This window comes from Odocoileus virginianus, chromosome 2 (genome assembly GCF_023699985.2).
Source record: "Odocoileus virginianus isolate 20LAN1187 ecotype Illinois chromosome 2, Ovbor_1.2, whole genome shotgun sequence".
In the NCBI taxonomy this organism is placed as follows: domain Eukaryota; kingdom Metazoa; phylum Chordata; class Mammalia; order Artiodactyla; family Cervidae; genus Odocoileus; species Odocoileus virginianus.
In genome coordinates, this window is record NC_069675.1 from 69543858 (window position 1) to 69564913 (window position 21056).

Genomic DNA, 21056 nt, shown 5'->3' on the forward strand with positions numbered 1-21056 from the left:
CAGCTGCTGGGCTTAAATGTAAATTTCTATTAGAGCTTCAGTGGAGCTTCAGGCCCCTGGGGAGGGGGGATTCCTGACTCTCCAAGCCTCGCTTCAGCCACGCCCAAGAAACCGGCCCCTGCCCCTCTCTGGGCAGCCTCCCTGAGACCTGAGTCAGCTTCCCCTCATCCAGGAGGACTGTGCTCTGGGTCCTGGCATTCTAGCCCAACTGGCTCTCTGCGTCCCCCTCCACCCCACCTGGCTGTTCTCTCAATAACCATGCTGGCTGGGCGAGCTTCTTCTCTGACCCTGGGCCCCCCACGTCTCCCCAACCCCTCAACTTCTCCCCACATTGGCTCTCTCAGCCCCAGCTTGGCCCAGGCCCCATGCCCATCCCAAGTCCCCAGGACTTGTCCCGGTCACCTCATCTTCAACCCCAGCCTGGTAACCCCACCTCCACACCACTAATCCACCCCTAACCCAGGTACGAGCTGCGGGTCATCGTGTGGAACACGGATGAGGTGGTCTTGGAAGACGATGACTTCTTCACTGGGGAGAAGTCCAGCGACATTTTCGTGCGGGGGTGGGTGAGAGGTCCCTGGGTGGGAGGGGGGCCGAGCTGGGTAAGCCCACCTTCATGGAAGGCAGGAGAGGAGGGAGAGGACAGGGTGGGTGCTGTGGGTGGAGAGAGCCCCCACCCCAGGTGTGGTTGCAGGTCTAGAGCATGTGATGCCCCACAGGTGGCTGAAGGGCCAGCAGGAGGACAAGCAGGACACAGACGTCCACTACCACTCCCTCACAGGCGAGGGCAACTTCAACTGGCGCTACCTGTTCCCCTTCGACTACCTGGCTGCTGAGGAGAAGATCGTCATCTCCAAGAAGGAGTCCATGTTCTCCTGGGACGAGACCGAATACAAGATCCCCGCGCGGCTCACGCTGCAGATCTGGGACGCCGACCACTTCTCTGCTGACGACTTCCTGGGTGCGGGGCTGGGACCAGAGCAGTGAGAGGTCCCCTGGGTGGGAGGGGGGCTGAGCTGGGCAAGCCCACCTTTCTGGAAGGCAGGAGAGGAGGAAGTGGATGGGGGGTTGGCAGTGCTGTGGGTGGAGAGAGCCCCCACCTCGGGTGTGGTTGCAGGTCTGGAGCAGGTGATGCTCCAGTGGGGGCGGAGGAGGGGGAGGCAGGGGCAGGGTGAGCCCAGCCCAGGTGGGGAGACCCAGTGTCAATCGGACCCAGTGTAGGAGCTGACTCTCAGGTTGTCACAGGGGCCATCGAGCTGGACCTGAACCGCTTCCCTCGAGGCGCGAAAACGGCCAAGCAGTGCACCATGGAGATGGCCACGGGGGAGGTGGATGTGCCTCTGGTTTCCATCTTCAAGCAGAAGCGCGTCAAAGGCTGGTGGCCCCTCCTAGCCCGCAACGAGAATGACGAGTTTGAGCTCACGGTGGGCCTCACCACTGCTGGGCAGGGGGTAGGGGAGGGCCTGGCACCTTTCCCGGGCGCCAGCACCATGCTGTTCCTCTCTGCAGGGCAAAGTGGAAGCGGAGTTGCATCTACTCACTGCCGAGGAGGCGGAAAAGAATCCTGTGGGCCTGGCCCGCAATGAACCTGATCCCCTAGAGAAACCCAAGTGAGTGCCCTGCGTGCCAGTCCCCTGCCACTTTGGTCCCTGGGGGCACAGGAACAGGAAGGAGGTGCCAGAACCTCTGGTCTTCTTGCCCCCACTCTGTGGGCACCTCTGCCCTCTCTGACCCTTCCTGGGCCACAGCCTCATTGCAGGAGAGCCTCCTCCCTCCTCCCTTTCCCCCCAGGATCCACCTCCTCCCTCTGAGGCCAGAACACGGGCTATAGTACAGGGAAGGCCCTACTGAGCTGAGCTAAATGCTTTTCCTACTTTTTGACAGGCGCTTCCCGGGTAGCTCAACTGGTAAAGAATCCGCCTGCAATACAGAAGACTCTGATTCGATATCTAGGTTGGGAAGTTCCCCTAGACAAGGGATAGGCTATCCACTCCAGTATTCTTGGGCTTCCCTGGTGGCTCAGAGGGTAAAGAATCTGCCCGCGATGCAGGAAACCTAGGTTCCATCCCTGGGTTCAGAAGATCCCCTGGAGGAGGGAGTGGCAACCCACTCCAGTATTCTTGCCTGGAGAATCCCCATGGACAAAGGGGCCCCGCAGGCTACAGTCCTTAAGGTCGCAAAGAGTCAGACATGACTGAGTGACTAAGCACACAGTTTTTGACAAAGGCAAACAGCTGCAGTGGTGGGCTTTGGGGCCCCAGGCAGCCTTGATGGCTGGGGGAGGGGGGTACCTGGAGCTGTATACTCAGCTGAGAGTCACCTTCATCTTGGCCAGGGGCCCTCGCCACACCCCGGCCCTCATCCTCTGTGTCCTTCCTCGGTGCCCCCTCTGCTCCTGTCGCTGCTCTAACCAGCCCGACACAAGCTTCATCTGGTTCTTGAACCCTCTCAAGTCTGCCCACTACTTCGTGTGATGCATGTATCACTGGCTGCTTCTCCTCCTTGCCCTTTTCCTCTACTCTGCCTGGCTACCTGGTCAAGAAGATCCTTGGGGTCTGAGCCCAAAGCCTCCTGGGTCTCGTACCCTCCCTTCCTCCTGGACCTAGGGCTATGAGCTGGCCAGCATGTGGCACGCATGTGCACACATACACACACACACACTCACACACGCACACGCACACAGGAGTGCACACACAAGGACAGCGCAGACAGCAACTTTTAAGCTTTCAAGTGGTATCCTAGACTCAGAACTGCAAATGACTGTCTTGCATGTTTACATATGAGGCCGGAGAGGAAAAGGAACTTGTCCAAGGTCACCGCCTAGTAAATCAGGGCAGAGCTAGGACTCAGCCTTGATTTTCAAATGGTCCATCCAGTGTCCTTTGCACAATACCACCTCTTCTTCCAGTGACATTCTGGTCAGAATCGAACCCAGTGCTACTGGCAGAAAGCAGCTGAGTTATGGACAGGAAAGGGGAAAGGCTTTGACTGGGATCAGCCATCCAGTCCTGAATAGATTCTACCAGCATCCTCCTCCCAACCCGAGCCCTTTCCTGCCCTGCATGGCAGTGAGTAGCTCCACAGCATTCGGTCTTGGTAACCGGCCTACGGGGAGCACCTTCTCACATCACCCTTTCACCAACCCCGGAGGTGGGGTCTGCTATTAACCCCATGGTACAAGTGAGGAATCCAAGGCTCTAAGACATGCCTCACTTGCCTGTCACCACTGGGACTGGAAACTAGGTGCCCTTGCCCACAACCCCCTGCACTGATTGGCTCTGGAGGGTGCGGTCTATGTCCCCCAGGAGCAGGAAGAGTTTGAAGAAGCATGTTCAGTACTTTGATTTTCTATCTGGACATTTTATAGAATCTATTGTTCTTGTCACACAGTCAACAGAATGTAAGCTCAACAAGCCCTTTTTTGGCTAGGTGGCCCTGAAGAAGGTATAGTAGTGATCCAGCCCTGATGGTGGGCAGGTCAGAGGTGAGGATGGCATGTACCCCACCCTGGGGATCCTCAGACCCCTGGTAGGGCCTGGTGGGGACAGAAGCCTAAAGGGGGAAGAGGCTGGAAACACAAACCTCACTGTGAACACACAAGTATTAGACCATCCACAATGAACAGTTCAGTAGGGGAGCTTCCTATTGTAATAACCAGAACTGCCTGCAACAGCCTTCTCCAGCACTGACCTGCCCTCACTGCAAGTGTTGGGTCGAGGGGTAGCTGCCCAGCTGCCAAAAATGTCGTCTAGGCCTCAGGAGCAGCTGGGATAACTGCTGTTCTCTGCAAAGAGAATGGGGAATGCAGGCAGAATTTGCTGGAGCTAAGTTCAGTTCAGTTCAGTCACTCAGTCGTGTCCAACTCTTTGTCATCCCACAGACTGCAGCACGCCAGGCCTCCCTGTCCATCACCAACTCCCGGAGTTTACTCAAACTCATATCCATTGAGTCAATGATGCCATCCAGCCATCTCATCCTCTGTCATCCCCTTCTTCTCCCTCCTTCAATCTTTCCCAGCATCAGGGTCTTTTCCAATGAGTCACTTCTTCATATCAGGTGGCCAAAGTACTGGAGTTTCAGCTTCAGCATCAGTCCTTCCAATGAATATTCAGGGCTGATTTCCTTTAGGATGGACTGGTTGGATCTCCTAGCTGTTCAAGGGACTCTCAAGAGTCTTCTCCAACACCACAGCTGGAGCTAAGAGATGGGCTCAAACCCTGCCTCCAGCACTCAGTACTCTGGGGAGAACTGGGACCGTGAAGGGACCCCTCTTGGGGTCTAGAGGGGCTGCGGGGATGGGGTGTCTTGGAGGTGCCACTCCCCTGACCGAGGCTTTCCCCCCCTAGCCGGCCCGACACCGCCTTCGTCTGGTTCCTCAACCCCCTCAAGTCCATCAAGTACCTCATCTGCACGCGGTACAAGTGGCTCATCATCAAGATCGTGTTGGCGCTGCTGGGACTGCTCATGCTGGCGCTCTTCCTCTACAGCCTCCCAGGCTACATGGTCAAGAAGCTCTTGGGGGCATGAAGGCCCTGGGGGCCCTCCCTACAGCTCCCCTCCTGGGCCTGTGCATTTGCCCCGCCTCTGGCACAGAGGCCTTCAGTCCCAGGGACCTTCCTCCTGGGAAGGGCTGGTGATGCAACCCCCCCTCCCCCCGCCGCCCGCAACCCTGCCTGTCTGCCCCACCCCAAGCCTACTGCTGGCCCCGTCCTGCCCATCTCGTCCCTACCTGCAGGGTAGGGAGCGTGGGAAAGCGCCAGAGCCTGCCCCACCTGCCAGAGGAAGCCACCAGAAATCCTCCCCAGGCCTTCCAGCAGAGCGCTAAAGCTTTAATGAAATTAATGAAGAATCAAGAGAATCATGTCATGGACCGCGCCCAGGGCTTTAAAAAGAATCAATGCGCAAGCAGCATCACCCTCCCCCTCCCCAGACATAATCTTGCAAGAGCAGCCGCCATCTTGATCTTGCAGAAGTGATCCCAGATCCCTTCTAGGAATCCTGCCAGGTGGCTGCTTCCCCGGGCCACTCCACTCTATCCAGGCAGCCGCTGTCTGGGTGCACAAGCCCAGTCCCCGCCCAGCCTGCAGGTTCTGATGGCCTCCCAGTGCTTCCTCTGCCCGGACTAGCCCTGGCAAGCCAGCACGCCGGCAGTGAACCCTGTACCCCACCCACCTGCCTGGCCCCTGCTGAGCTTGAGCTTCCAGTCCCCGGGGGCTGCCTGGAGTTTGCACTTGAAGGGCTGCCCACCCCGCCCCAACCGCCGCCTGTGTGAGCTGAGTTTCTCTTGGCTGTTTTTCCTCTCTTGAGTGGTGATTTTTCTCTTAATAAAAGAAATCAAATCCTGAGCTGAGAAGCCTGCAGTGGGTCAGGTGGGGGGACTGTGGGGGAGGGATGCACAGGGTCGGCTGGCAAGCTCAGCACAGGCTGGGCCCCTTTGGAGGGGACACCTTGTGACCCAGGGTTCAAAGGAGGCCTGCGGTACAGGGCTGCCTGCCCAGGCTGCCCTGGGAGGAATGTCACACCTCAGCCCAGGGGCACAACCTGGTGGACCCAGGGGCCCCAAAAGCTCACTAAAGCACTCTTAGTGACAGTCCGAAGGCATAGACCCAGAAATGGCCCAGAGCTCCCAGGCACCACTTGTTCCCAGAAGCAAGAAGGGAGACCTGAGCCACAGTCTCGGCCTGCAGCTGCGCGCCTGTTCTCAAACCAGTCTGAAGCCAGGGACAAAGTCCCCTCATGACACAGAGGTGTCAGGTGGGGAATGCTCTTTAAAGCGATTCAGACACAACTTTTTTAAGACTTTAATCGGGACTGTCGAATCCAAATAACTCCTCTCAGCGCCTTATTTCAACAGGTCCAACAACAACAGGTCTGGAAAACACAGGGAGTGGGCCCCCAGGAAGCCCCCAGGGGGTACTGCCTCCCACACCAATAGCGATACCACTGTCAGCCCTACTGCAACAGGCTTTTCGAGGTCTGGCTCTATTTTGTGGGGACCCGGAACACCTGAGTCGGAGGAACTTGCAGTTCAGAGTTTATCTGGAAAAGAGAGAGTAATGGTCATTACCCTTCCCCCAGGGTCCACCTGCCAACAGGCCCCCAAGTCTCTAGGAGCACTTCTTCCCCAAAGACGTCCTTCTGTCTCCTGGGCCAGCCTGCACGCACCATGCCTTCTTCAGAAGCCGAGCCCTGGGCTCCTTGCCTGACTTCTGCTCCAGCACAACAGCCTCTGGTAATGCTCTTAACCTTCCCCTTTGATCCATTTTCTAGAACCCTAACCTCCCCCGCTTCACCTGCCCATTTGGCCTCGTTCTTCCATGCTCTTCCCCAGCCATTTATCCACTGTAGCATCGAAGGAAGGGTGGCCCCCTATGGTTCCCAAACTCCTGAGTCCTGTCTTGGCCCAAGAGGCCATCGTGACCCCCAGGCTCATTGCATGCCCTGCTCAGGTGTGGCCAGGGGCCTGAGACCCCCACAGACCACACATCCCTGGCATGTGGCTGGCATGTGGCTGGCCTCAGTTGATGACTCAGGAGATACGCCCAGCCCCATGTTTCACCCTTAAGTGCCACATGAAGGATCCCACAGGAGCAGAGCAGAGCCAGCGGCTGCACTGCCAATGGGCTCTTTCCAGTGGAGCAGACCATGAGATCTGCCTCCTGCTAGGACACGGGAAAGTCACCCCAGCTGTCCCTGGAGCAGGTCTATGTAGGGGGCCGGGGGAAACATCTGCCTCGGTTGGAGCCCCCTTTCCTGGTGTCACATCCCAGGCCAGACCCCCGGGGCTGGCAGAGCGGGAAGAGCCCAAGCTCTGGGCAAGTGACAGAGGCTCTGTGGTTTGATCCTCCTTTTTGTGAAAGCGGGAGAATCACTCCTGTCCTGTCCACCTCACAGACCAGCTGTTAAGACCAAAGAAGAAAATTCATGTGGAAGGGCTCTGTAAGCTGTGAGGCCAGCGCTGGTTTGATTCTTGCCTTGCAGAGCCATCCAACAAACATCTGGTGCCAAAAACTATATGGGTGTCAAAGTGACACTATGACAGCCCACATCTCAAAGTTCCCTTGCCTCTGGAGGTGGTGGAGAGGGGATGCCTCACTTCCTCCAGTGTCTCCGCCAGTCCTGCTGCCGCCCCCCACCCCGGCACCCCAGTGTCCTGCCTCCCCTCCCAGGACCCACCTTGGTGTTGAGATACTGCTGCAGCAACTGCTGGAGCTCTGTGTTCTGCCGTTCCAGAGAACAGTTTTCTATCAGCAGCTCAGCCCTCTGGGTCAGGACGAGGCTTTGGGCAGAAAAATTGATAAGAGGCCCATTGAATCCTCCTCCATTCTCGATCAAGTAGGAGCCAGGATCTCTGCTCTTCTATTCTGGTTGGAGATGAATGAGGACCCCAGAAGCCTCGCCCACCAAGGCAGCCCTCCAGGCCTGAAGGAGCCAAGCCACCCGGAACAAAACAGGGAGGGCAAAGCCGGAGGGTTCGATCCCCCAACACTACATAGCCCCCCACCTGAGTTGCCAAAAGCAGTTTTACTCTCCAAGAGTTCCTGGGACAGGGAGGTGGCAAAGGTGGCCACTCCAAGCAGAGTGCTTCTCCTACCTGCCTGCCCTGGGCCTGCCCTGCCTCCCCTCCTTCTCCTGAGCCATGGCATGCACACTCACTGGTATTTCTCCAAGGCTGTATACAGAGCATCCCAGAGGTTCTCAGTGGTGGCAGGGATAACCGTGGTCAGGGCCTTCCAGTACTCGGAGTCCTTCGAGTCGTCTCGCACAACCTTCAGCAACTTCACTGGCACCCAAGAGTCCCTGAAGGTCAAAAGCACTGGTACCATTCCCTTCAACCTGATGTCACCAGGGCCCCCAAGCAGTGCCCCTCACAGACTTACTGTCACCTTCATCCGATCATGGAAGAGCCTCAGAAACAATACCTGCTTATCCATCAAGTTTCCTGATCCTCGGTGCTGTTGTCTCCGTTATGAAGGAGTGTCATCCACCCCCTTTCTCTCGATCAGTTTACCTCACTGGCTTTATAGCTCACTATTATGTCCATTTCTTCCACGGATACAGCCAAAGCAGCTCTTAAAACCTGTTATCTCCTCTCCACACACCCCCAGGATAGCCTTCATCCAAGCTATCCCCTCCCACCTGGACAAACCGTCCCACTACAGTCCCTGAATCAGGCATCAGTCGGCCACCAAAGTCATCTTTCTAAAATGCAAGTCTGCCCTGGCTCCCTCATGGCTTAAGATCACTTTCTGGCTCCGATCCACCAAAGGGTAAAGACCAAGACCTTGGGGAATTTGGATAAGGCTCTCAAGATCCAGCCTGGCTCCTCTACCCAAGCTGGTCTCATTCCCCAGACCCTTGACACTCCAGTCATACCACTCTGTCATGATTCTTGAAGCAGGTCTTTCCCTGCACTGTGACATCCTGAAAAGCCTGTCCCCCCAACAATGTCCACCAAGGAAAACCTAGTTCTGTCGCCATCTCCCCCTAAAACCCTCTCTGATATCTCAGATGAAGGCGACCACTTCCCCTCTGAGTAGCCTGACACCTCCATGTGCTTTGACCACTATTCTGATCACAAAGTATTCTCCCCACAGGGCCTATACACAGCAGCCCCCAACATGTTCGTTAAATAAATGAATGATGAATGAAAACATGCAAATCGCTTCTGTATCTATTTCTTTCATTGCAATGTCCATGGATTCCTCTCGCCCTCCTTCCGTACATCCTCTACTTACTTCCCCAAGTTCTAACTCAGCAGCCTCTTCTCCCCTCCTGGTATCCACTTGGCTCCCGTCCCATCCAGCTACCCCCACCCCCCACTTCTCAGGTAAGCCCTCCAGCACCACAGCCTACCTGGGCTTCCTCAGACCCATGACAAAGGCCTCCAGAATCTTGAGGACATCATTGGGGTGGATGAGCTTGGGAGAAGGAGGGGGCTCCTTCTCCTGCGACTTCCCATCCACAAGGCTCCCTTCCTTCTCTGCTCTGAGATCCAGCGGCTCCTGTAGTGGGGACACAGATGCCAGGAACCAGTGTGGACAAAGATGCAAGGGCAACTATGGTTGGAAGCATGAGTGTATAAAGACAGCTAGAAAGAGGAAAAACGGAGAAAACGTTTACAGAAAGTTACAGAAGCTTTGGAAAAGAAAGATGCAGACATGCACACAAAAAAAGAGATAATGAAGGAAAAGAGTGGAGAAGAAGGAAGATGGGACCAGGAAGAGGCAAACAGGGAGCTTCATAACAGTGATAATGGGGGAATTCCCTGGTGGTCTAGTGGTTAGGACTCACCACTTTCACTGAACAAAAGTTTCATTGAAACTTTCATTGAAACTTTCACTTTCATTGAACACTGAATTCAATCCCCAGTTGGGGAACTAAGATCATGCATTCTGGGCATGCATTAAACACACACACACACACACACACACACACACACACAGCAGTGATAATGTTCTAGTTTGGTATCCAGTTCACAGGTGTTCATTTTATTGATATGTATAAAGCTTACATGATATAAATATCCTCTCGAACATAGTTCAAATTTTAATTTTTTAATTTTAAAAAGTTCTTCTACTCCTGCTGCACAGTTCAATCAGTTTACTTCCCACCAGTAAACCAACATTATCAGTTTCTTATATATCCTTCCAAAGAAATATATATCCATATGAGAACACACACTTTCACTTTTCCTTTCCATTTTTACATGAATGATACTCTACTACTTATAGAGTTTCACATACCAACAAACCTTAGTGAGCTTTTCACACAAATGCCTAAAGAACTTCATTGTTCTTTTTTACAGCTGCATTGTGTAGATGCAGCATATATTAATCAATTCTTTAATGATGGAAATCTGGATCATTTCCAATCTTCTGTCATTTCAAACAATGCTGTGATGAATAAGCTATGATAAACACATCATTTCACTGTATTGAGCACATCAATAGGATAAAATGTTAGAAGAGGAGCACAGGCTAAAGTATACTATACAGTTTTATAGTTGATCCTACCAAGCTGTCTGCCACAGAGGCTGCAACAATTTAAACTCACACCAGTAAACTATGAGCATGCCTGCTTCCCAAACCTCAGCCATCACTGTCTGTTATCCAGCTTATGGATTTTTGCCAACCTGACAAGTGAAAATTGAATTTGAGCCCTTTTAATTTGCATTTCTCTAAATATAAGAAAGCCTGATTATATTTTCATATGCTTTAAAGTTATTTGTATGTCTCTTCTAAAAGGTGTTTGTTCATATCCCTTGTCTGTTCCACTGAGTTGTGGATGTTTTTCTTATTGGTTTATGAGAGTTCTTTATAGATTGAAATTAGCCCTTATCTGTGATATGAATTAAAAATATTTCTCCCTCCTGTCAGCTATATCTTAACTTTGCTTATACCGATTTTTGATCTACAGGACTTTTTTTTTTGACGCAGCCAGTTTGTCCTTATTTTCTCTTATGGCTTTTCAGTTTTGTCCCCTGAGCCAACTCTTTCTGGAAGCATTATCAGGATACTCATACTCACTGTGACACTAAAAAATACTAAAAACCTTTTTTAATTCATGCTTTTAATTTTTATATTAATATTAAAATTTTACAAGTTTGTAACATGATGACTTCCTCAAAATAGTCAATTACGATCAAGATAGTTGTAAGAAAGTGTTAGAATCAAAATATTCAGAATTTGGTGGGTCCAGGTCTCATGTGACTAAGGCCTGGCTTTGAAGGAAGGTCCTGGAAAAGACCCCTTCGGCTTCAATGTAAGAAGAGGATCTGATGGCTAACTAGCCTTCCCTTTACAAATACAAAAAGTAACAACGCCAAGGGAAGTGCTAAAAGCTGCTTTGACACAAAATCCCCACTATTTCCCCCGAGTGTGAAAGTGCTAGTCACTCAGTCATGTCCAACTCTTTGCAACCCCATGGTCTGTAGCCCACTAGGCTCCTCTGTCCATAGGATTCTCCAGGCAAGAATACTGGAGTAGGCTGCCATTCCCTTCTCCAGGGGATCTTTCTGAATCACAAGTATTATTCAAAGGTGGCAGTGCCCTCTGGGGGATTCCAAGAGAATTTTTAATGCTCTCTCTTTTTTTTTATTACACTTCACCTTACCTGGCTGGGAGGTAAATGATGAGCTTGGTATTTGAGGAAGAAGTTAACCAGTTTATATAAGTCATCTTCATTTTCAATTCCAAGAGCCTGAGGAAAAAATAGAATGACCGCTTCAAACACCATATGAAGAAGTCCCTAGGCTCCCAAGAGCAGGGGCTGGCCCCCTTCAGCCTCCCTGGCCCCTACCAAGGCCCAGAGAACAGGCCTTTCAACACCGGAAAGCACAGTGAGTGCAGACACGCACGTCAGAACAGAGAAAGAATGCTCAGAACAGCTCCATACAGGCCTGGTGGGCAGGAGCATGCTAAAAGGAGCTGAACACGCCTCTGAGTTTAGGGGTGAAGGGGAGAACCTATGGCTGAGAGCTGGGCCATGAGAAAGGGGCTGGCAGAGGAAGGGGTGGGATGGGAGTCACCGACACAACTCTGAGGCCAATTCTTGACATGGAGAGTAGGTAAAGGGAAGGATGTGACAGTGAGCTAGGGAAGCCCCCGGAGCCCAGGCGCTACTCCAGGGCTGAGGCAGTGCTGGAAAACCCAGGGCGCTGTGTTACACTGGATCCCCCAACCCACTCAGCCTGGGGGGTACTCACCGAGAAGATGGCGTCCAGTCTCAGCAGGTAACACTCGCTCTTCTCCAGGGGCAGGAGTAGGCTCAGCAGCTTGCTCTCTATGAGGAAACCCTGAGGAGAAGGGAGACGATATCTCCAGTCGGAGACTGGGTTCAGGACAAGTCCTGCAGCCCATCCCCCTCCGGGCAACGAGCCAGGGATGACTCCGCAGAGCAGAAAGAACCCCAGGGCCAGAACATCGAGCAGCTGCCAGGCACCCCAGAGGAAGGTTTTCCTGGGATGCCTAAGAGTCCTTCTCAGGGACGAAGCCAGTCCTCATGATGGACTGAGGCATCCTCAGAAGGCGCTGACTCACCTCGCCACAGGCCACAGGGGCGAACACCTGAGCTCCCCACCACAGTCCAGACCTGATCCAGTCCCATTCCCTCCCACCCATGTCACTTCACTCAAATGCTAGCCCCCAGACTCAATGGACACGAGTCTGAGCAAGCTCCAGGAGATGGTGAAGGATAGGGAAGCCTGGTGTGCTGCGGTCTGTGGGGTTGCAAAGAGTCAGACACAACAGAGCAACTGAACAAAAGAGTCCTCAGACATCTCCAGGACACAGCAGTAGGTGCTGATCTGGAGCAGAGGAAGGCTGGAGGGAGATGGAGACACCGGAACAGAACCCAGTATCCATCAATTGGGGCTGAGAGGGGAAAAGACTGGGTGCAAACAACGCATTGGACAGGAGGCCGCAGGCAGCAAGCCGGCGGACAGAACAGAGAGTCAGTCAACTTCCTCCTTCAGCAGGAGCTGCCCTCAGTGGCAAGAGATCCCTGTCGTGCCCAAGAACTGTCCCAAGTGGACTGGCGCCTGCCAATCTTTGTACCATTTCTCTCCTATCTCAGAAACGAAGACCTAAGTAAACAGCAATTCTGTTTGGGTACAATCGGACTTCTAGCTAAACCAGCTCCAACAAGATCATTACACCAATTCCAGTGGGTTTTCTAACATGAGTGAAGACATCCAAGGCCTAATACCCCCCGAGTAATTGCAAACTCATCTCCCAGAGAAAGGCCACCATGGGTTGTGGCCACCCTACTGTCAGATGGATGCAAGGGGGCAAGACTGGGACCCTTTCTCTTGCAGATGAGCATATTTTAGCATTTTTTAAAAAAATGAATTAGCAGGGGTCCCTTGCTGGCATAGACCCGCCTTGCTGACCCACGAAGGGAGGACCCCTTGGCCAGCCAGGCCAGCACTGGAGCATGACAGCTTCTCTGCAACCCCGTGAAGCCCAGACAGGAGGGGTCCCCCCGCAACAGCACCATCCTCTGGGCAGGCCCACTCCTGCCTCCAGGCCACCTCTGGCCCTTCCAGTGTCATCCAAGGCGGTATTCGAGAAGTAAGGGCAGAAAGTTGCAAAGCCTCCCGCCAGGCACCCAGCCTCACCGACTCGTCACACAGGAGCATCAAGATCTTGCGGGTCGTTCTTGCTGAAACTTGCTTCGGCAGGTCCAGGTAAGACTCTGATGCTGAGCTGTCCTCTTCTGCCCCGTCCTCTTCTGTGAAGGGACACAGAAGAGAGAGAAAGAAAAAGAAGGTGATTCCTCTGCCTGGCTCACTTTGAGGGACAGTCAAGCCGCTTTCCTTGAGAAAATGTATACCTTCGAAGGCCTCTTCAAGGCACTAAAGTCACTTTAGCTCATGAAAACCTATTATGTTGGGGGGAAAAAAAATGGGAGGGTTGGGGTTGAAATAAGAGACTATTTGGAGAATTCTGCCGCTCCTGACCAGCCTATAATGCCCCACTCTTCCCAATTTTATCTACCTAGAAACATCAGACCCAAAATCCAGCCTTGACCAGGAAGTAGGAGAGAAACCGTGGACCTATTTATTTTTATTTTAGAGAGTGATCTAACACATCTACTCTATGGTTTCTAACCCTGCGGCAGTTTAGAAACAGTCAATGAAAATGTAGGGAAAGCAGCTGCTTCACATAAAAATAATGTCAGCAAGAGCAGCTGATGGCAAGAGCCAAAAGTTTTCTTCATTTAAATTTACAAATGTTAAGTTTAAAGCTATACATTCCTTGTCTGAAAACAGTACTAAAAATCATGGTACTACCCAGATTTTACCACTTGCTCAAAAGGTAAAATGAGATAATACACATGAAAAGATTTTGAAAAGTGCAAGACAGCAGATTGCTGATGGGAATACATGTTCTCAGAGGCCCCTCTACTCCAGCCTGCAGACGCTCTGACTCTGTTCCGGTCACCTGCTTCCATCAGCACTTCCTCTAAGATCTGTGTGGCGGACTTCTGCTGCTGCTGAGAAATTGGCCCCACATTCTTTAGGAACCAGAAGTTGGGTGCCATCCAGGGGAGTCCTAGATGATGGGTATGGATGATTCTGTCTACATCAAGGGCTCTGTTTATCAGGTCCTTTGCCTCCTCTTCATTCATCAGCCAAATCTCCCGAAACTGCTTGTCATCAATGAGAGCAAAATGCCTAGGAAGGAGAGTTACTGATGGTGGTCAGCTGACACCAGGGCTGGACCAGTCCCCCACATGCACCCCCAGCTAGTGGTAGGGCAAGAATTGAGGCAGAGCTAGGGGAAACCCTGGGCCCGGCCCCTTCTCTGAGCCCACGATTCTCACCTATGAGAACAAGGCAGGTGACATGCAAGTAAAGTGACAGGAGAGACAGCACAAAAGATTCTCTGGTGCTCTGGCCCAGCTCCCCAAAGCAGGTGATATCACACGCTAATGAAATCACTGTCACTACCAGCTCATCTCCCACAATCCCCCTCCTAGGGCACATGCCTTGGGCCCCACATCCCTCAAATACCTCATGGCTTTCTGAAGCTCCTTGAATTGCAACACAAGGCGTTTGTAGTCTGAGGTTAGGGACTGGTTCTCCTCCTGAAATTGCTTGACCTGCTTGTTATATTTTGATCTCAGATTGTTAAGTACATCATGCAGGCTGAGTTGAAGAAGAGGGAAAAAAAGTTAGTCTACTGCTGAACTAAGGCTGCAATGTATGATCCATCCATCTGCTATCTACTCCACTCAGTTCTATAAAACCTAGGCTCAGACTTGTGGAAGGGGCAGGAAACCCTCCCAAATATTTTCCTAAACACAGCTACAACTGTGATCAAGGAAAGGAAAGCAATAGACGGTAATGGAATCATCCAGAACTAAATGCATTTGAAACCATCCAGAACCTCAAGCCCACCAAGTTCAGTTCAGTTCAGTCGCTCAGTCATGTCTGACTCTTTGCGACCCCATGAACCACAGCACACCAGGCCTCCCTGTCCATCACCAACTCCCAGAGTCCACGCAAACCCATGTCCATTGAGTGAGTGATGCCATCCAAACATCTCATCCTCTGTCATACCCTTCTCCTCTTGCCCTCAATCTTTCCCAGCATCAGGGTCTTGAATAAGAGGTAGCCTCTTATTCAAGAGTGTGACTGAAAAAAAAAAAAAAAAAAAAAGAGTGTGACTCAATCGGCCTCAACACAGCACTTGTCGGGTGCCACATCTAGTGCTGACTCACGGATTGAAATAACCTCCCTAACCTTGTTCCTTTCAGAAACAAGGAAAACAGAAAGGAAAAACTTATACTGCACCACAAGCCTGTGATATATAAGTGCCCCATCCTGAAAGAGCTGATACTATTAACGAGTTCACTAACTCATTCATTCGTTCACTTGTGCATTCATCAAACATGAAAGGTCTCTTTTGTGCCAAGGATATGTTGGAATACCAAGATGAATACAAGGATATGTCTGAGTACACAGCACTATCAGTGCAGCCAGAGACTGAGACAAACGTTAATTACAGAACTGTGTGAAGAGTGCTATGGAAGAGCTTCACACAGGTCACCAGGGGAACCTGGCTGGCAGGAGAGGGGTTGGTCAAAGTCTACAGCACTAGGAGAGACGTGGCCACAGCATGACGAATGCAGGTGGGCCACTGGTGCCCAGCTCACTGCTAATAGGAGTCCTGTAACTGGAAATCTGTCACATGAAATAATACAGGCATGGCTTTCAGAACCCAGACCAGACTTCAGACGTCACGCTACTGAACAGCAGCCCCATTAACACAGGAACAGGAAGGTTTGAGGACTGACATAATTCCAGTTTTAAAATTCTAAAAATAAAATTTTCCCTTTCAAGCATTATTCTGAAATTGTCAGAAGATCCCAGGGGACTTCCCTGGCAGTCTAGTAGTTAAGATTTCACCTTCCAGTGCAGGGAAGGTGGGTTCAATCCCTGGTCAGGAAGCTAAGATCCCACATGCCTGGAGGACAAAAAAAAAAAACCCAAAAAACAAAAAACCTAAAATGCAAGCAATATTGTAACAAAGTCAATAAAGACTTTAAAAATGGTTCACATAAAAAAAATCTTCAAAAACAAATCAGAAGTCCCCCATACACAAACACTGATCATCCCTATTTTCACATCCAAAAAATGAGACATTCTATAAGATAACTGACCTGGACTTTTGGACGAATAACTGGTTTCACCCCCACCACACTCTCACACACATACATCAAGAGAAGAGGATACAATAAGTATATAAGTATCATGTAAAAAGGAGATTGGCAGGTGGAGGGGTGGGGGGATCTCACAGATCAGAGAGACTTAAGGAACTTAATTTAACAATGTGATGCAAATGCCTGGATCTAGATGAGGTACTAGTTTAGATAAACTCCTCAGTGGTAAAGAATCTGCCTGCAATGCAGGAGACCTGAGTTTGATCCATGGGTCAGGAAGATCCCCTGGAGAAGGGAACAGCAACCTTCTCTAGTAGTCTTGTCTGGGAAATCCCATGGACAGAGGCGCCTGGAGGACTATAGTCTATGGGACCGCAAAGAGTCGGACACGACTGAGCGACTAACACTTTTCATTGTAAAGGATGCTACGTGCTAAGTCGCTCTGTCGTGTCCGACTCTTTGCCGTCCCATAGACTGTAGTCTGCCAGGCGTCTCTGTCCATGAAATTTTCCAGGCAAGAAAACTGGACTGGGTTGCCATTTCCTTCTCCAGGGGATCTTCTGGATCCAGGGATCAAACCCACAGTCTCTTAGGGTCTCCTGCATTGGCAGGCGGGTTCTTTACCACTGTCTTTGGGCAACTGGGGGAATATGAATTTGATCCAGATATTTAGATGAAATGAAATTTGCTGAAATGAAAAGGTGGAGGTTATTGACTTTTTAGAAAGAGATTACAAAAGAGTTGCAGTATGATATCATATCTATATATTAATAGAGAGAGGAAAAGAAATATACTTAATCTCTGATAGTAATAATATGGTATTTTTATGTCTTTATCTTGGCCTCCCTGGTGGCTCACTGGTAAAGAATTTGCCTGCCAACACAGGAGACACAGTAGATGTGAGTTTGATCCCTGGGTTGGGAAGATACCCTGGAAAAGGAAATGGAAACCCACTCCAGCATTCTTGCTGGGATAATTCCATGGACAGAGGAGCTTGGTGGGCTATAGACAGTAAGGTCAAAAAGAGTTAGACACGACTGAGCATATAAGTTTTTATCTTACTTTCACTTGAGGTATTTTCTAATTTTGTATAATGCACATGTACTGCTTCGGTAATTACAAGTTGAGATTTATTCTCCAGATAGCCCTGCGCACATGCAAAGTGACACAATGACATAAGTACTGGGTTGGCAAAAAAAAAGTTCATTTGGGTTTTTCTGTAAAATGTCATGGAAAAACCCAAACGATCTTTTTGACCAACCTAATACTTATGTTGGCACTATTTGCAACAGCAAGAGTTTAGAAGTCAATAAAATGCACAGCAGTGTGGGCCTGGTTGAGTAAATCCTAGCATATCTATGCAGTGGAATACAAGACAGCTTAAGAAATAACATGAATGTTCTCTATGAACTGGTATGGAACCATCTTGAAGATACAGAACAATGTGTATAGGATGCTATTAGTCGTGTAAAAGCAGACAGGCATGAGACTTTGTGTTTGCTTGTATGTGCATAAGGAAATTTTGGAAAAAGCAAAAGAAACGAATCCAGAGGTGGGACAGAGGGCCCAGACAAAAGATGGATGGGAGGCAGACTTTTTGCTGTAAATTCTTTTCTTTTTGCTGTAAACTGCCTGTGGAGTCAGGAGGACAGAACCAGTTGAATGTATCCTGTTTTCAAAAGAAAAAAAAAAAAAAAAACACCTCTTTTAATAAGAATCAGTTATGCGTGCAAGCTAAGACGCTTCTGTCGTACCTGACTCTTGTGACCCCATGGACTGTAGCCTACCAGGCTCCTCTGTCCATGGGGATACTCTAGGCAAGAATACTGGAGTGGGTTGCCATGCCCTCTTCCAGGGGATCTTTCAAACCCCAGGATCGAACCCGTGTCTCTTATCATCTCCTGCTTTGACAGGCGAGTTCTTTACCACTTGCATCACCTGGGAAGCCCTAAGAATCAGTTATACTTCTAACAATTTCTACTCCTACGAAAGAGTACATACGCATCCCTCTTTTCAGTACAGAAAGGCCCAGAAGAAAGACACTCAGCATTCGAGCTTACCGGTTGATCTTCCTCTTCTGCTGGGACTTAATCACTGTGCTTTCTTCATCTCTCTTCTTCAGCACCTGGAAGTTGTACTCTAACTTCTCTTGGTTTAGCTGATAAGTTGCTTTCATTTGCTGAAGCTGTTGTTCAAGAATCTAAAGTTTAAAAAAAATAATTCTAATTGGTCCTGTTACAATTTATTACACCCGAGGGGCCCTAGTCATTTGTTCTGAAGTCATATCGGAGGAACCTTAGGAAAAAGTGTCTCTACCTGAATTCTTAGAAAATTTATCATTAGAGGAAAATTAAAGGTCTGGACAAAGGCTCAGATGGTAAAGAATATGCCTGCAATGCTGGAGATCTGGGTTCGATCCCTGGGTTGAGAAGATTCCCTGAAGGAGAGCATGGCAACCCACTCCAGTATTCTTGCCTAGAGAATCCCCATGGACAGAGGAGCCTGGCAGGCTACAGTCCACGGGGTCGTCAAAGGACAAGACTGATCGACTAAGCACACAATGGCACATAATATTTTTATATTATAATTTACCATATGTGAAATATTTGTTTATCATATACCATGATGTTTTATTATTTCCTTACAGTATACACATTTATACATGTACAAATACATTTATGTGACTTTGATAATCTTCAATATTATAAAATAATGGTGGGAAGTACTGCATGTAAAATATTGCTAGTATTTTACTTTCTTACAGTAGATTCTCAGAAGTCAGGTTCAAAGGTTCTCAGTAAATTGATTCCCACAATTTATGGTTCGCACTCCACTGACTGTGGACAAGTACCCACCTCCCCACCTGTCAGGGCTCAGCACCATACAGGGCAGGCCTGGCCCTTGGGGCCCTGGGACGGAGCAGGGAGCTGCCTGAAGCCGCACCCCACTCTTGCTGAGCATGCTTAAAGTTTCATTTAGAAATTTCTGACTTGACAGTATCCCAACAGGACTATAGAAGATGCTGAAGGCACAGCTTCGTCTCAAGTGCAATTACCCAGGGTGGTTCCAGCCTGAGCCACTTGTCTGAGCCCTGCAACCTTCTAGGGATGGCTGTGTGCTATGTCCACTGGGGGAAAAGATTCTCAGCAATTCTTCCAGCAAAGTCATGATGATTTATGCCACTGTGCTCCAATCATAACCATCTCTGCTGCTTCAAATGGGACCAGCCTTGGACACTGGGGAGGCCACTGTTCAGCGTAGCTGGCACAGAAGTCCAATAGAAAAGTCTCTTGTTGGACGGTGACAATCTGAGAGAGCATGAACACTTACAGAGAAGGAGGGTCTCCAGAGCTGCTCTGGATTTCGGATAATCATGAGCGAGCTCCAGGCTTTGCTGGGATTGAGGCATTGGGGAGCCCCGTGACCCTGAGCATCTGGGTGTCTGCTCTAACTGTGTCCATGCACCTCCTTTGCAATGAGCCCCTGTCAATAAGACAGCATTTGCCAAACTTATTGGGCCATAGAACAATTTTTATATTTATAACACAGGGAGAGCCCATAAGTTACAAATGCGAGCCCTACCATATGAATTCTCCTGTGAATTTCATTCTGAAAGGCAGATTATTACATAATAATCATTATGTAAATAGACTATTTTTCCTACATAATGCATCTTCAAAGGAAAAAAATACCACTGGCACCATTATTTTGTTGTTGGTTTTGTGAAACCATCATCAATATTTCACCTAGTTGAATACAGTTAACAAAACTCTGAACAAAAGTAATTAGGCCATGTCTTTTTCTTTGTGGCCTGAAAGAACTTATTAGCACCACACACTAACCAACTGAGCTAACCAGCCAGTAGATGTGACCTAAAAACAGACCTTAAATCTAAATCAGTTTTATGGGCAAAAATATATATAATAATAATAATAATCTGTCACTGAAATGTTTTAACTTACAGTCTTTTGCTTGTGCATGCAGTTGAATATTTATTAGCCAATTTATTTCCTCTGTTGAAAATATCTACTCCTGCTTTTTGTTAATATTCTTAGGGCACTGGGGCTTTCTTGGTGGCTCAGATAGTAAAGAACCTGCCTGTACTATGGGAGACCAAGGTTGGATCCCTGGGTTAGGGGAGATACCCTGGAGAAGGGGATGGCTACCCACTCTGATATTCTTGCCTGGAGAAATGTCTGTGCTTGTTATTCAATCATCCAAAGATATTTTCGCAAAGCTGTATCCTGTGTTCCTATAAACTAATGGCAAAACAGCATGTTTAGTTTGGAGGAATCATTTATAAAGATTATAATTTAACCTGTCACCAAAATCCTTCAGTGTTCCAGGGACTGTGGGTGTGGATCACCGCCTCTTCTCTTTCTCCTGGGACAGTAGGAGCAGCAAGGGAGCTCCTTTCCGAAGCCAACTGCAGGCCCAGGCTGACACCGGCAGCCAACATCGCCCCAGCAGAACAGAAATTTGGTACAGCCTTTCCCTCTGGCCGTCTCAGTTGATTCTAAAGACACCACTGGGCCTCTTTATCACTGATCTCAACCTGTGGGGGTGGAGGGGCCCCAGGGATTCCGTTAGGAACTGTAGACTCCACATTCCAAACTCTTGCTTACCCTTTTCTTCCCTGTCACCCACTCTTTGGAAAAAAAAGAAAAAAATTGGCCTTTGTAGCCATTAACAATTAACGAATATGAACTTGTCTTTTTTTAGAATTTTTAGTTTATTTATCTGTTGGTTTTTGACCCGGCTGGGTCTTTGCTGCTGCGTGAGCTTTTCTCTAGTTCCAGAGAGTGGGGGCTGCTCTCTAACTGTGGTGTGGGTTTCTCCTGTTGCTGAGCGAGGGCGCTAAGGCACTCGGGCTTCGGTAGTTGTGG

The 21056-nt window shown here is 49.7% G+C and overlaps 2 protein-coding genes across 7 annotated transcripts in view; one reads left to right on the forward strand and one right to left on the reverse strand.

Moving 5' to 3' along the window:
• The window catches only part of OTOF (otoferlin), a 90014-nt gene extending 84669 nt beyond the window's left edge, over positions 1-5345 (forward strand). For all 5 annotated transcript variants that reach the window (XM_070450596.1, XM_020913842.2, XM_020913840.2 and 2 more), the window contains 5 exons: positions 464-562; positions 720-961; positions 1246-1424; positions 1510-1610; positions 4347-5345. In XM_070450596.1, the coding sequence (XP_070306697.1) occupies positions 464-562; positions 720-961; positions 1246-1424; positions 1510-1610; positions 4347-4527 (802 nt within the window). In that variant the 3' untranslated portion in view covers positions 4528-5345. The remainder of the gene's footprint in view (positions 1-463; positions 563-719; positions 962-1245; positions 1425-1509; positions 1611-4346) is intronic.
• Positions 5346-5777: 432 nt separating this feature from the next.
• DRC1 (dynein regulatory complex subunit 1) overlaps positions 5778-21056 on the reverse strand; it is a 31686-nt gene continuing 16407 nt past the window's right edge. For both annotated transcript variants that reach the window (XM_020913843.2, XM_020913844.2), the window contains 10 exons: positions 18231-18370; positions 14519-14653; positions 13947-14179; positions 13121-13233; positions 11708-11797; positions 11116-11202; positions 8857-9005; positions 7657-7800; positions 7177-7279; positions 5778-6039 (listed from right to left, as the gene is read on the reverse strand). In XM_020913843.2, coding sequence (XP_020769502.2) covers positions 5983-6039; positions 7177-7279; positions 7657-7800; positions 8857-9005; positions 11116-11202; positions 11708-11797; positions 13121-13233; positions 13947-14179; positions 14519-14653; positions 18231-18370 — 1251 coding nt within the window. In that variant the 3' untranslated portion in view covers positions 5778-5982. The remainder of the gene's footprint in view (positions 6040-7176; positions 7280-7656; positions 7801-8856; positions 9006-11115; positions 11203-11707; positions 11798-13120; positions 13234-13946; positions 14180-14518; positions 14654-18230; positions 18371-21056) is intronic.